Source organism: Canis lupus, chromosome 1, assembly GCF_048164855.1.
Source record: "Canis lupus baileyi chromosome 1, mCanLup2.hap1, whole genome shotgun sequence".
In the NCBI taxonomy this organism is placed as follows: domain Eukaryota; kingdom Metazoa; phylum Chordata; class Mammalia; order Carnivora; family Canidae; genus Canis; species Canis lupus.
The window spans coordinates 55,926,504-55,938,016 of NC_132838.1; the positions used below are offsets into that span (position 1 = coordinate 55,926,504).

The window sequence follows — 11,513 nt, forward strand, 5'->3', positions numbered from 1 at the left end:
GTTGGTCGTGTTAGAGCGCACCTCAACTTTTGTGGAAAAGAACTTATTCTTTCTCTGCCAAATACTATAAAGTAGAAACCTGAAATACAAGATCAGAATGGTCTTGCTGCTCTTTGATTCCTACTTGACTCCTTTAAATCTTTCCTGGAACGAGTCTGGGAACACATAAATGTACTTACGCATGAAACCAGGCAATGAACAAAATATGCATTACAGCCTCATGCCAAACCTAATGGATTTTTTTATCCTCTTTTTTTCTGAACCATTCAGATTAAGCAATAGGATTTTGTTAGCCATTCAGGGGAGCCTGCAGGTGGCATCAGAGCCCGTAATCATATGTTGGCAACAACAGCAATGACTTTCTTATGTTCTCTTTCTATGGCTGCATCACCCTCCCTGTATCCTGCGTCCCCAGACTCAATGATTTCTTCTTGTCTATCTTAAATTTGTTTTGCTTTAGCCTTTTTTTATTGTGGTAAAATAAGCATAACGTGAAACATGCCATTAGTGACATTTGGCACATTCACACCGTTGTGCAGCCATCACCAGAACATTTTTGTCTTCTGAAAGGAAACCCCCTACCCACTCGCTGTCACTCCCCTGCCCCCCACCCCGGGCCTTGCAACCACCAATCTGTGTTCTGTGTCTGTTGATTTGCCAAGTCCGGACATTGTCTGTATATGGGATCCTACAACATGTGGCCTCTTGTGTCTGGCTTTTTTTTTTCTTCACTCCGCATAATATTTTCAGGTAAATGCTGCAGCTTTTATGTCTAAGGACTCTTCAGTACTTGCTTATGTGGCAGGAGTGGTGGGGACGCAGCTGGATCTGGAAGGTTCTGAGATCCCATGCTGGGATGGGAACCTATCAGTGAGGGGGGCCAGCCAACAGGGGGCCACTTTTTAAATATGGTTGATGGCTGCCCCCAGTGGGAAGCTGTGTGGTACAGTGTCTGAGTTAGGGCCCAGGACCTATGAATGACAGAGTCATTTGGGTATTTTGGGGGAGATTTTCAGCAATTGGCCTCACCTCAGATGACTGATCATGAAGTTGAGAAAAATAATTTTCAATAAAAAATGGTGTATTAAAAAACAAATTTTTTTTTTGGCTGGGTGCAGTATACTTTATTGATGGTACATGACAAGGTAGGGCTCCCCAAGCCCCTCCCCTTCCTCAGGGTCTAGGATGTAAATTGGAGGTCAGGAGATTCTCAGTGTGTTGGGGGATTAAGTTGGGGCAGGGACTCCCCAGCAGCTGAGGGCCTCTCTCTTCCTCTTGTTCTTGCTGGGGCTGGTGGTCCAAGAGGCTCTTACTCCTTGGAGGCCATGTGGACCATGAGGTCCACCACCTGGTTGCTGTAGCTGAATTCATTGTCATACCAGGAAATGAGCTTGACAAAGTGGTCATTGAGGGCAATGCCAGCCCCGGCGTTGAAGGTGGAAGAGTTGAAGTCACAGGAGACAACCTGGTCCTCAGTGTAGCCCAGGATGCTCTTGAGGGGGCCCTCCGATGCCTGCTTCTCTACCTTCTTGATGTCGTCATATTTGGCAGCTTTCTCCAGGCAGCAGGTCAGATCCACAACTGACACATTGGGGGTGGGGACACGGAAGGCCATGCCAGTGAGCTTCCCGTTCAGCTCAGGGATGCCCTTGCCCACAGCCTTGGCGGCGCCAGTGGAAGCAGGGATGATGTTCTGGGCAGCCCCTCGGCCGCCACGCCACAGCTTCCCAGAAGGGCCATCCACGGTCTTCTGGGTGGCAGTGATGGCATGGACGGTGGTCATGAGGCCCTCCACGATGCCGAAGTGGTCATGGATGACTTTGGTGGTGCAGGAGGCATTGCTGACAATCTTGAGGGAGTTGTCATACTTCTCGTGGTTCACGCCCATCACAAACATGGGGGCATCAGCAGAAGGAGCAGAGATGATGACCCTCTTGGCCCCACCCTTCAAGTGAGCCCCAGCCTTCTCCATGGTGGTAAAGACCCCAGTGGACTCCACAACATACTCAGCACCAGCATCACCCCATTTGATGTTGGCGGGATCTCGCTCCTGGAAGATGGAGATGGACTTCCCCGTTATGACAAGTTTCCCGTTCTCAGCCTTGACTGTGCCGTGGAATTTGCCGTGGGTAGAATCATACTGGAACACGTACACCATGTAGTTGAGATCAATGAAGGGGTCATTGATGGCGACAATATCCACTTTGCCAGAGTTAAAAGCAGCTCTGGTGACCATGCGCCCAATACGGCCAAATCCGTTCACTCCGACCTTCACCATCGTGTCTCGGGGACGCGGCCGGCACAGCACCAGACAATGTGGCTGTCTGTCAAACGGGGAGGAGCAGAGAGCCAAAAACCAAAAAGTTAACCTTTGGCCTTTTTGGTAGTGTTTTCACCTAAGAATCCTGAAAAGACTGTTCTAATAATCTTTTCTCATGTTTAAATAAGTGTACAGTATAATTGTAATATAAAGGATTTCTGAGCGCAGGCAACAGGCTGGGTGGTGTTCTCCCAAAAATCGGAGGAAATTAGTCAATCATATCATATAATTTAATCACCGCCTGAATGTGTTCTGCTTTGCAGAATCGTTGTATTTACATACACACCCCATCAGGTCCCAGTGACGTGGTCAGAGTGCTGGATGCAGAGGTCAGGGGCTGAGCTGTTGCTGTCTCTGGCGAAGGAATCCCTGGTTTTCCCCAGACCCTGTCACCTTTTTGTTTCCATTTCCAACATGTGGAAATGTTGCTTATTCTTTAGTTTCTGGAGCTTTTGAATTATCCTTCTGACATTCAGTCCATTCCTAGAAGCTCCAAACATAGCTTCATTGAAGGGAAAAATGAGAACAAAGTTCCCTGCCTGGAGACCCGGCACTTTGCCGTTGTCCAAGGGGACGCACGGGGAGATGCTGGTCTTGTCCGCGCGTGACTGAATGAGTGACATGAATGGAATGATCTTCTTGTGGGGCGAGCGTCTGCCCTTTAGCTTTGGCTTGGTTTTGGGGGCTTCTCTTGTTGACAGAAGTAGGTCTTTCTTCCTGCTAGTCATTTCCCTAGGCTGGGAGGCATGCTTATTTTCAGGGCATATTTTTACAGCTTTCTTTACAGCAGATTCGTCCTTAAATGTTCTACTCGTGAACTGTAAGAGGGACTCACAGGGAAGAGCACTGCAAACCTTGTTGAATCTGCCCGCATCCAGCTTCGTGAGGGAGATGCTGTGGCTCCCCTTTGCACCATCACGACATCCCGTCCTCTCGTTTCTCAGACCCTGCAAGTAAATCAGTTCAATGGTGTCATGGATAAGTTTCCTCTTTACCGATATGTCCGCTGAACAATCTATGGACAGGGCAGGGCTGAAGTTGACCTCTAGAAGCCATGGTTTCAAGTTGTCATCAATCAAAATATCAAACCCAAAGAGCTCAAAGCAGTTGGCTGCGAAGGGGACCAAGGGTGCGATGGCGAGCACCGTGAGAATAACCACCTGGGTGATTTTCTGCCACAAAAGCAGGTCATCCACATCCCAGCTGCGAAGGTAAGAGAAGAACCTGCTGAGGGTCCACTTGCAACCGTGACCGATCACTTCTTTGATTTTCTCATACGAGACCCCGGATTTATTGATGCTGCTGTTGGTCAAATGGGCATAGTTGTTCTGCAAATTACTGAGGTCAAACTTTTCCGTGGCAAACCGCACTAACCCTTCCTGATAGATATAAATGGTCAAAGGCTTAAAGCCGGTGACACAAACGTAGATGCGGAGGTCACATTTATATCTGCCCACAAGGAGGGGGTTGCAGATATATTTCTGTACTATATATGTATCGTCAAAGAGTAAGTCTTTAATGTCGCTGAAAATGATGATCCCCTTCCCACGAGAAAGTTCGGCAGGCTTGCAAATCCAGTAGCTGTGCTTGGCACCCAGCACGTGCTTCTCCCTAAAGTACTCGGCCACGAACTTATTGTAGTCATTGGGCATGATGAATGTCAGTGGGATGAACTCGTACAGCGGCGTGCCGTACATCCTCTTCATGTGCTTCAGGTGTCTGGCCAGGTGGTCCTGCCTGGTGAGCTGGGTGGTGCCTGGGTGGTGGTTCAGCCGCTGCCACGGCTTAACGTTGATGTGCTCGGTCATCCGGAAAGACGACGTCCTCCAGTACAGGTTCCAGTCTTCCACGTTCTGCTCTCCTTTATCAAATTTGTCCCACCCACGCTCCAGCAGGACACTCTGCACCACTTCTGGCGTGGTGTCGTCCACATGAAACACTGGTGGCTTCAGGATGGGCCCTGGAGGTCTGTCTTCCACCATCAGATAAGGCTCGCTTTTCTAAAAATTGATGATCACAAAAGCGTTAGCAGGTGGGTGGGGAGATCACAATCTCAAGGAGCTTTCACATAAAAGAGTCCATGTCCCATGGCCAGCTGTTTGGTCTGTGCCTTCCCTCACATCATACGGTCTCCCTGGATACCCACATTTCCACTACGCCTGCGAAAACTGACCTACCCCTCCCTGCACATTCCGTCTCTCCAGAGCTACCTGCCCATTTATTCCTTTTAGTGACATGTTCAAAGTGTTGGCAGTCACACCGTTGATGCTGCTGAGGGCCGCTCTGCTCTGTGCCTGGAGATGCAATGAATCCTGTTGGCCTAAAACCCGAACATTCTTTAGAAAAAGCAAATGTCACATTTTGCATTATTTTGAATTTTAACATGGAAAAAAGTGTGAGATGCTGGCATTACATGATTAGCAGGTGTCCCTTGGCCTGAGAGGCTCAAGGAGCTTAGACCAGACACCTATGATGACCACCAGCCCCTGCCTTGCATCCCCAGGGTCAGAGACTGGGTTCTCTCAAACACATGCTAACTTGCAAGAAAAAATAGGAAAAATTTGAGTTTTAAAAAACTCATTTTGTAAAAACAATGATTATGTCAAGATCATGCCTCACATTTTGCAAGATACATCAAAAGTGCACACTCAACAATTTTCCGAAATTTCAAAGGAAGAAAATAAGACCGTTTTTGAGAAAATCAAAACTGATGATGAGGCATGATGTTTTGTTATGACCTAGGGGGAAAAAAAAGTCTTAAGTCTTGGGTGGGTGGGGGGTGTCCATATTCTGAAGTCCTAAAACAACAAGCTCATCAAAAATTCCAAGTTCAGGCAATTTCGACTTGTTTCTTTGACAACATTAGGATTGTTCATGCATAATTTATCATCTAAGGAGGCAAACATAACTTACTTGGTGGAAATTCTGCAGTGTTTGAGAGATTTTGACAGATGCTAAAGGAGTAAACTTTGACGTGTACTGTATGTTCAGTGAAGTCAGTCTGACCAGAGAGAAGGTGGGTGGGAGGGAGGCCGGAAGGGAGAGAAATCCTGCTTGCTCACCCTTTTTTTTCCAGATTTGAAACTGAGAAGAGTCAAGGAGTGAAGCAGACACCTTGTTCCCAGCGACTTTGTTTCCGAATCTGAAGCCAACCGTAGAGAACAGCTGGCCTCTGGTCCTGAGGCTGCTAACAGGCTGGGGCGGTGGCTCCGAAACAATGTCCAAAAGAGCTGTGAACACAAGCAGCGTCAACATGCCTTGCCGGTGCTGTTACTGCTTGGACCAGGAGGAGCGCACAGAGTTTGTAAATGCGGCACGGCTATGAAGAAATCCAATCTTGGCGATCCACAGCAATGTTTGCAAACCATGTTCAATGACACTAATAGGTATTTTAGCAGAATGTGTGTGTGCACACACATGTGAGGGGTGGAGAGGAGGAAGATCCGGAGTCACAAATAATTATGGAAGCTGGATGAGACACAGTGGAAAGTGTTTTTACTCTTTCCAGCTCCAAGAAATATGCCATCTTTCCTCCCAAGCTTATTCGATCATGAAGCCCTCTTAAGATTGCTGTTATATCAGCTACCATTTCACAAAAGCGGAGTGGGAAATACTGAGTCAGGCAAACCAAACTGATTATTGTCCAATTTCTGGCAGTCTCCACCCTCCCAGCCCTGGAGGCTATCAAGAACAGTGTGGCATTGTGGTTGGAGCCTTGTTTTGTGGGGAATCAGCACTTGGTGGCTAAGAGCCTGGCCTCTTTCCCACCCCGCAGGTCAGTGGACAAGAACAGATCTGAGATGCAGCTCTCGAGGCCGGTCTGCAAACCCGGGTTCCCCCACCAATCAGTCAACCTCTGAGAGGTGGTGTTATAGAGTTGGTTTAATGAGAATTCGGGTACTTTGTAGGGCTGCTTATGCAATGCACCCACTGGATCCCATTTCAGCTAAGTATCTGTCTTCCTGTTAAAATTTCATGGAGAAATCAAATGCATCACTAAGAGTTTTTTCTGGGGCAGCCCTGGTGGCTCAGCGGTTTAACGCCGCCTTCAGCTCAGGGTGTGGTCCTGGAGACCCAGGATTGAGTCCCACTTCAGGCTCCCTGCATGGAGCCTGCTTCTCCCTCTGCTTGTGTCTCTGCCTCTCTCTATGTCTCTCTATGTCTCTGTCTCTGTCTGTCTCTCTCTCTCTGTGTCTCTCATAAATAAATAAAATCTTTTAAAAAAAAGAGTTTTTCTGCTCAATAAAAGTTCTTCTGGAGCTGCTGACATTTCTCCATCCTGCCTCTTTCAGACTCACGGATGCTGACAACAGCAAGTAGTTCTGACTGATTAAGAAAAGCCTGTGGGACGGGGAGGAGGCACAGGGATGAAAAACGGGTCAGGGATAAATTCGGAAGCCCTCCCTGGGAGAGCGTCAGGACCGGGTCTTTGGCGAGAAGAGGCCATCACGGGGGAGGCAACATGGGTGGTGGCTGAGTGAAGAGGAGCCAGCAGAGGACCCTCCAGGATGAGGCTTGGTGTCCAGGCTCCTTCCCGGTATTCCGTGGTGCACATGCCAGCTCCAGGGCTTTGGCCTCCGGTAGGTCGGAAGGAGGAGGTGCTGACTTCAAGGTGAGTGAGGATGTTTTCACTCTAGGTGAGACAGCGATGGTTGGGGGCAAAGCCACCTGCCCGAGGAGACTCGGACAAAACCTGTGGCACATGCTCTTGGGGCCTGGAGCCACAGGGCCTCGGCTCCTTTCTGGAGCGGGCCTCATGAGCTGACCATCACACCATGGTTGCATCTAGAAGAGATGGCTTTCCTCGTGGGTAAAAGTGAAGCTATCCACGGAGGTTTTCATAATAACCCATTTTCTTCCTGGCCTGAGCTGAGGGAAAGGAAGTCCTCATCTGTAGGAGGGAGGAAGGTGACGAGGTGACACTGCTCATGGCCACGGCAGGACCAGCCTTGGGAAGCTCCAGCTCCAGCTGTGGCCATGTGGTCCATGGATGTAGGAGCACCTGCGAGATGCACGTGTCCTTTCCCTGTGTTATGGTGTCCAGAGGTTGGCCTCCTGCTGCTGAAGGAGGAGGTGAAGGGGGAGAAGAAGGTGGAGGTGAGGGGGGAGGAGCATCGAACTCCAGCAGAGGGTTGGAGGTGTCTCCTCCATGGGGTGACACCACTAAGGCTGTTTGTGTAGGCGGGTGGTGGCTCCCGCTGTCACCGTTCCCTCATGTATTTTTGTATACAATTAAATACCCCGTGACCTTAAGAGGAGGGGCAAATCGCTGCAAGGCACAGGGCCTGGGGGTTGAGGAGGGAAGCAGGGAGGCCCTGCAGAGGAGGTGAGAAACACCCAAGACCAGGCCAGGGAGCAGGAGCTTCAGAGGTGCCAAGAGTGATCAGGGCCTGGAGGTGGGGCTTCGGGTCACAGGGCGGGGGCCACAGGATGGGGGTCACAGGGCAGGGGCGACCGTGTGTCCTGCAGGGAAGCGGCATCTCGAGCCTCTGCCATTGTAAGGGGAGGAGGCTTTGTATTTCATTACATGCGTCCGACCGTCTGTCCTGGCCTTGACAACCGGCCTGTTTACACCAAGGAGCCGTTGCCCTGGGACCAGCAGGGAGGTGGGGTCCCTGGCACCCAGTCCGCACACCTGCGCTCCACGCACACCTGCGGTGAATGTGCTCCAGCCCGGGTTGTGTGGGCTCTGCATGTCTGCGCTCAGGCCAGGAGGTCGGGGTGCTGTCGCTGTAGGTGCCCCCACCCTGGGGTCTCTGGCTAGGTCTCTACAGGGCCCTGCTCGCTGCCCCTTCCTGGTGTGGAAATGGCCACACGCCTGCCTCATCCAGCAGAGTAGGAGGTCATGAGGTCAGGGCCGTCTTTAGTGTCTTTCTGCATCGGCTGCCCTGTTTGCAGAACAGCTGAACGAGCCAGCAAACCAGGCGGCGTCGGGGCAGGGGGAGCATGGGGGTGACATTTTTTTCCTATAAAATTACAGGAATGCAAGCCGTCGTGGATTCCTCCTCCTTTTCAGCCGAGGGTAAATAATCCGAGTACAGACAGGTAGAGGATTCCTACTCTATTGCTCATTTCTGCCTCAGATTTCTTCTCCCTTTTTATAACATTATAACATCCCACGTATCTATAGGTCAGGAGCCAAGAGGTTTATGGCTAACTTACGTTTCTCTGTCTCGAACCCAAAATTCAGTGGAAAATTCTATTCCCAACTAAAATCGACATCACCAAATCTGACATTTTAGTGAATAAGCACTAGATCTTTCCACCTTCTGAGTGTTTAAGTCAGTAACTATGTGTTTAAACGGGTATTTGGACTTGAAAACTGTGACATACAAGCTGTATGGGCAGGAAATTGAAATGACTGTTATTATAATGAAATTAATTAAAGATACAAATAACTCATATAATAACAGCGGTGCTGGGTATTTTATTTGCACAGGCAGGGAGCCCTGGCTGTTTCCCAAAGGCATCCATTTATATTAATTGATGCTTGTAATAAATAATTAAAATATTAAGTTTGGTTCACTGTACTGATATTTAAAAGGCGAAGTAATGTACAATTCGGTGTAAATATCATATACAAACACACACATATGACATGAAAATTTAATATGAAATTGTTAAATATTTAAAAATATTTGCCATTTGTCCAGGGCTGGAGTGGAGGCCCTTGGCAACACGATTGCTGCAGCTCTAAACCTGAACACAGGTGGGACTGCTGGTCAGAAGGGCTCTCCTTACCCTGAAAAGAAGCCACTTAACATTGTCTCCCAACTTGAAAACACTTTATTTGGAATACAGTTCTCCTCCGCCCTGGGCAGTCACGCAGACATATCACGATTGGCCCAGAAATATATCAAAGTAATAATAATTACTAATAATACGTACACCCTGCCAGTTCACCGCAGAGAAATTGTTACCTCTGTACAGTCATGTTGGTAGAGTCATGCTCTCCCACCTGCCGCTCCGGACGCACTCTCCGGTGGGAGGCTAAGTGTTCCAGGTGTAGCCCCAAGGAGGGGCCTTGTGACGTGGGCACAGCCTTGGCAGGTGCACAGCCATAGATCTACAGACGCAGGAAACGGCGCGTCTGTCAATGAGGCTTGATGGATAAAGAACCCCTGTGTGGCATTCCAAGGTTAAGGTCAGGCTCCATGTAGAAACTTCCAGAAGGAAACCAGAACATCCTGAGCCAGTCTCCGAAGGGGGAAGGGTCCCCCGGCCCACAGGACGAAGTCCACATGCTTTAGGAGAGGGACAGCCTGTGACTGGGAACGTGGCTGGAACATTCCTAGGGTGCAAGCCCTCGTTGGATGGAAAACATCAACACACATTGCGACAGAACCACCATCTGACGACTCCGTGTGTGAAGCAGGAACAAGAAAAGGCCCAGCGAAGCTGGTGATGTGCAACTGGAGACGCACAACTCAGGGCAAGCCACGTTCTTGGCTCTTCCTCGGCTGGACCTGGGCCGATTTCACCAGAGCATCAGCAGCATCGGAGGAGCAGCAGCTACCCGGCTCTTAGAAGCCGCACATCCAAACGTATGACTGGGTCATTACTATAATCCTGGGGCTTTGTGGTCTCCTGAGTGTGGCTCAGCCTTGGTCACAGGGTCACACAGTCCCAGCCCACGGAGGGAGAGGCTTCTCTTCCCCTGACCTCAAGGATGTCCCTGGGTATGCGGGGCCCCACAGGAGGGACATCAGCTGCATTTAACGTTGCCATCGCTACAGGACCAGGGAGCCCTGAGAACGCCCCTGCGGGCCCCCAGCTTCTCCGGAGGACTGGTTCCCACGGATGCTAGCTCCCGGCACCTGTACACCCACCAGAGTGCTAATTCTTCCATCTTCTCCCTTGCAACCTGGGACCTCAAGATACAACCAGAGCCTATTCTCTCTGCGTGCACTATCTTTTCACGCATTGACTGCTTTGTGGGACCAACAGCCCCAGTGGCTGCCTTCCGTGTGGACCGGGACCCCGCAGCAGTGCTAGGCCCTGCAATCGAGCACCATGCATGGCTGTCATCATTGGATGGAGGCAGGAAATATTCCGAGGTCAGGGAGAAGGATATTCCTTCTCAGGTGACCCTAAAATTTGACACCGCAAATTTCAGAACCTTAACAATTAATTTCAACAGCATCTTCCCTGCTCTCACTTGGGATTACTAGGGACTTGCTATACGCAGCCTGTGTGTCCTTGTGTCCCACGTGAAAATGTGGTTTTGTTAACTTTTTTGTTAACTTGTTTACCATCCATGGTCTAGCCTTCAGCCATACTGTAAACATCTAGAAACGTCCGCCGTCCTGCTGGGTGTAAGTGCTGCCCATGAGACTGACACTTCACACTCCTCAGTGAGGTGACTTTCAAATTTAGAAGTGGTTCACACATTTTTATTGACTAGCAAACAGCAGTGGCTGTGGGCTCCCAGGGAGGCGAAGCCAGGTGGTGGAGGAGGGACTGTCCTCTGCAACCATTTTTTTTTTTTTTTTGGAAATACATTACTATTACCTTAAACTCAGAACAATTTTTACTTATTCTAAGTCGATGCCCCTGAACTATTTTTTGCATTAATAATAGGTTGTAATTGATGATTAAAGCCATCAGTTCCCTGGGGGCAAAGGCCACATCTGATGACACCTTGCACCCAGAGTCCCAAGCGTCACATCCATCTGCAACAAGCCCTGATGGAACAGAACTGACTCAGAGTAAAAATGTCCATTGTCCCAGGACTTGCAGAGCTGAGCCTGTCCCTTTGTAAACTGCACATAGGAAGGCAATGTCCTGTGGTGATTTTTTTATTTCCTACTGGAAAGCCTTCAAAATATCCTGTCTATGTCTGAAGGCCACACTTCCTAGCATGGCATTCAAGGCCTTCCCCCGAGTCCTCAGCCTCTGTTCAGCTGAAACCCCATCCCAGCCCTGACTTCCAGCTCCACACATGTCCCACACCAGGCCCCTGCTGTGGCCTCCGTGCATCCCTACTTCATGTCCCCCGCTCCCCTCCCCTGGGGCCCACGCCCTTCACACTCACCTTAGTGAAGGCTGCTCCCCTTACATTGCAGCCATCTGCATTCCAGGACATGTCTTGCTCTGCTCCAAAGCCTTAGCGTCCATTAGATCTTGGAAAACTCAGGCTGCTCAGGATGTTTGGCTTGACCCCTCCCACCCACTCCCTATGGGATGCCACAGA

The 11,513-nt window shown here is 49.7% G+C and overlaps 2 protein-coding genes across 2 annotated transcripts; both read right to left on the minus strand.

Moving 5' to 3' along the window:
* Positions 1-1,128: 1,128 nt before the first annotated feature.
* On the minus strand, positions 1,129-11,481 carry LOC140635714 (glyceraldehyde-3-phosphate dehydrogenase-like). The gene is made up of 2 exons (XM_072830749.1): positions 11,355-11,481; positions 1,129-2,324 (listed from the first exon to the last, which is right to left on the minus strand). The coding sequence occupies exon 2, from the start codon at positions 2,276-2,278 to the stop codon at positions 1,310-1,312; it is 969 nt and encodes a 322-aa protein (XP_072686850.1). The 5' UTR covers positions 2,279-2,324; positions 11,355-11,481; the 3' UTR covers positions 1,129-1,309.
* Positions 2,281-11,481, minus strand: TTLL2 (tubulin tyrosine ligase like 2). The gene is made up of 2 exons (XM_072830716.1): positions 11,355-11,481; positions 2,281-4,320 (listed from the first exon to the last, which is right to left on the minus strand). Exons 1-2 carry the CDS (start codon positions 11,403-11,405, stop codon positions 2,710-2,712), a joined length of 1,662 nt encoding a protein of 553 aa, XP_072686817.1. The 5' UTR covers positions 11,406-11,481; the 3' UTR covers positions 2,281-2,709.
* Positions 11,482-11,513: the final 32 nt, after the last annotated feature.

Coding starts and splice junctions, on each gene's coding strand:
- TTLL2 (XM_072830716.1), bottom strand. CDS start 11,405: ATGTCCTGGAATGCAGATGGCTGCAATGTAAGGGGAGCAGCCTTCACT. Junction 4,321..11,354: donor GGGGAGCAGCCTTCACTAAG/GTGAGTGTGAAG, acceptor ATCAATTTTTAG/AAAAGCGAGCCTTATCTGAT.
- LOC140635714 (XM_072830749.1), bottom strand. CDS start 2,278: ATGGTGAAGGTCGGAGTGAACGGATTTGGCCGTATTGGGCGCATGGTC.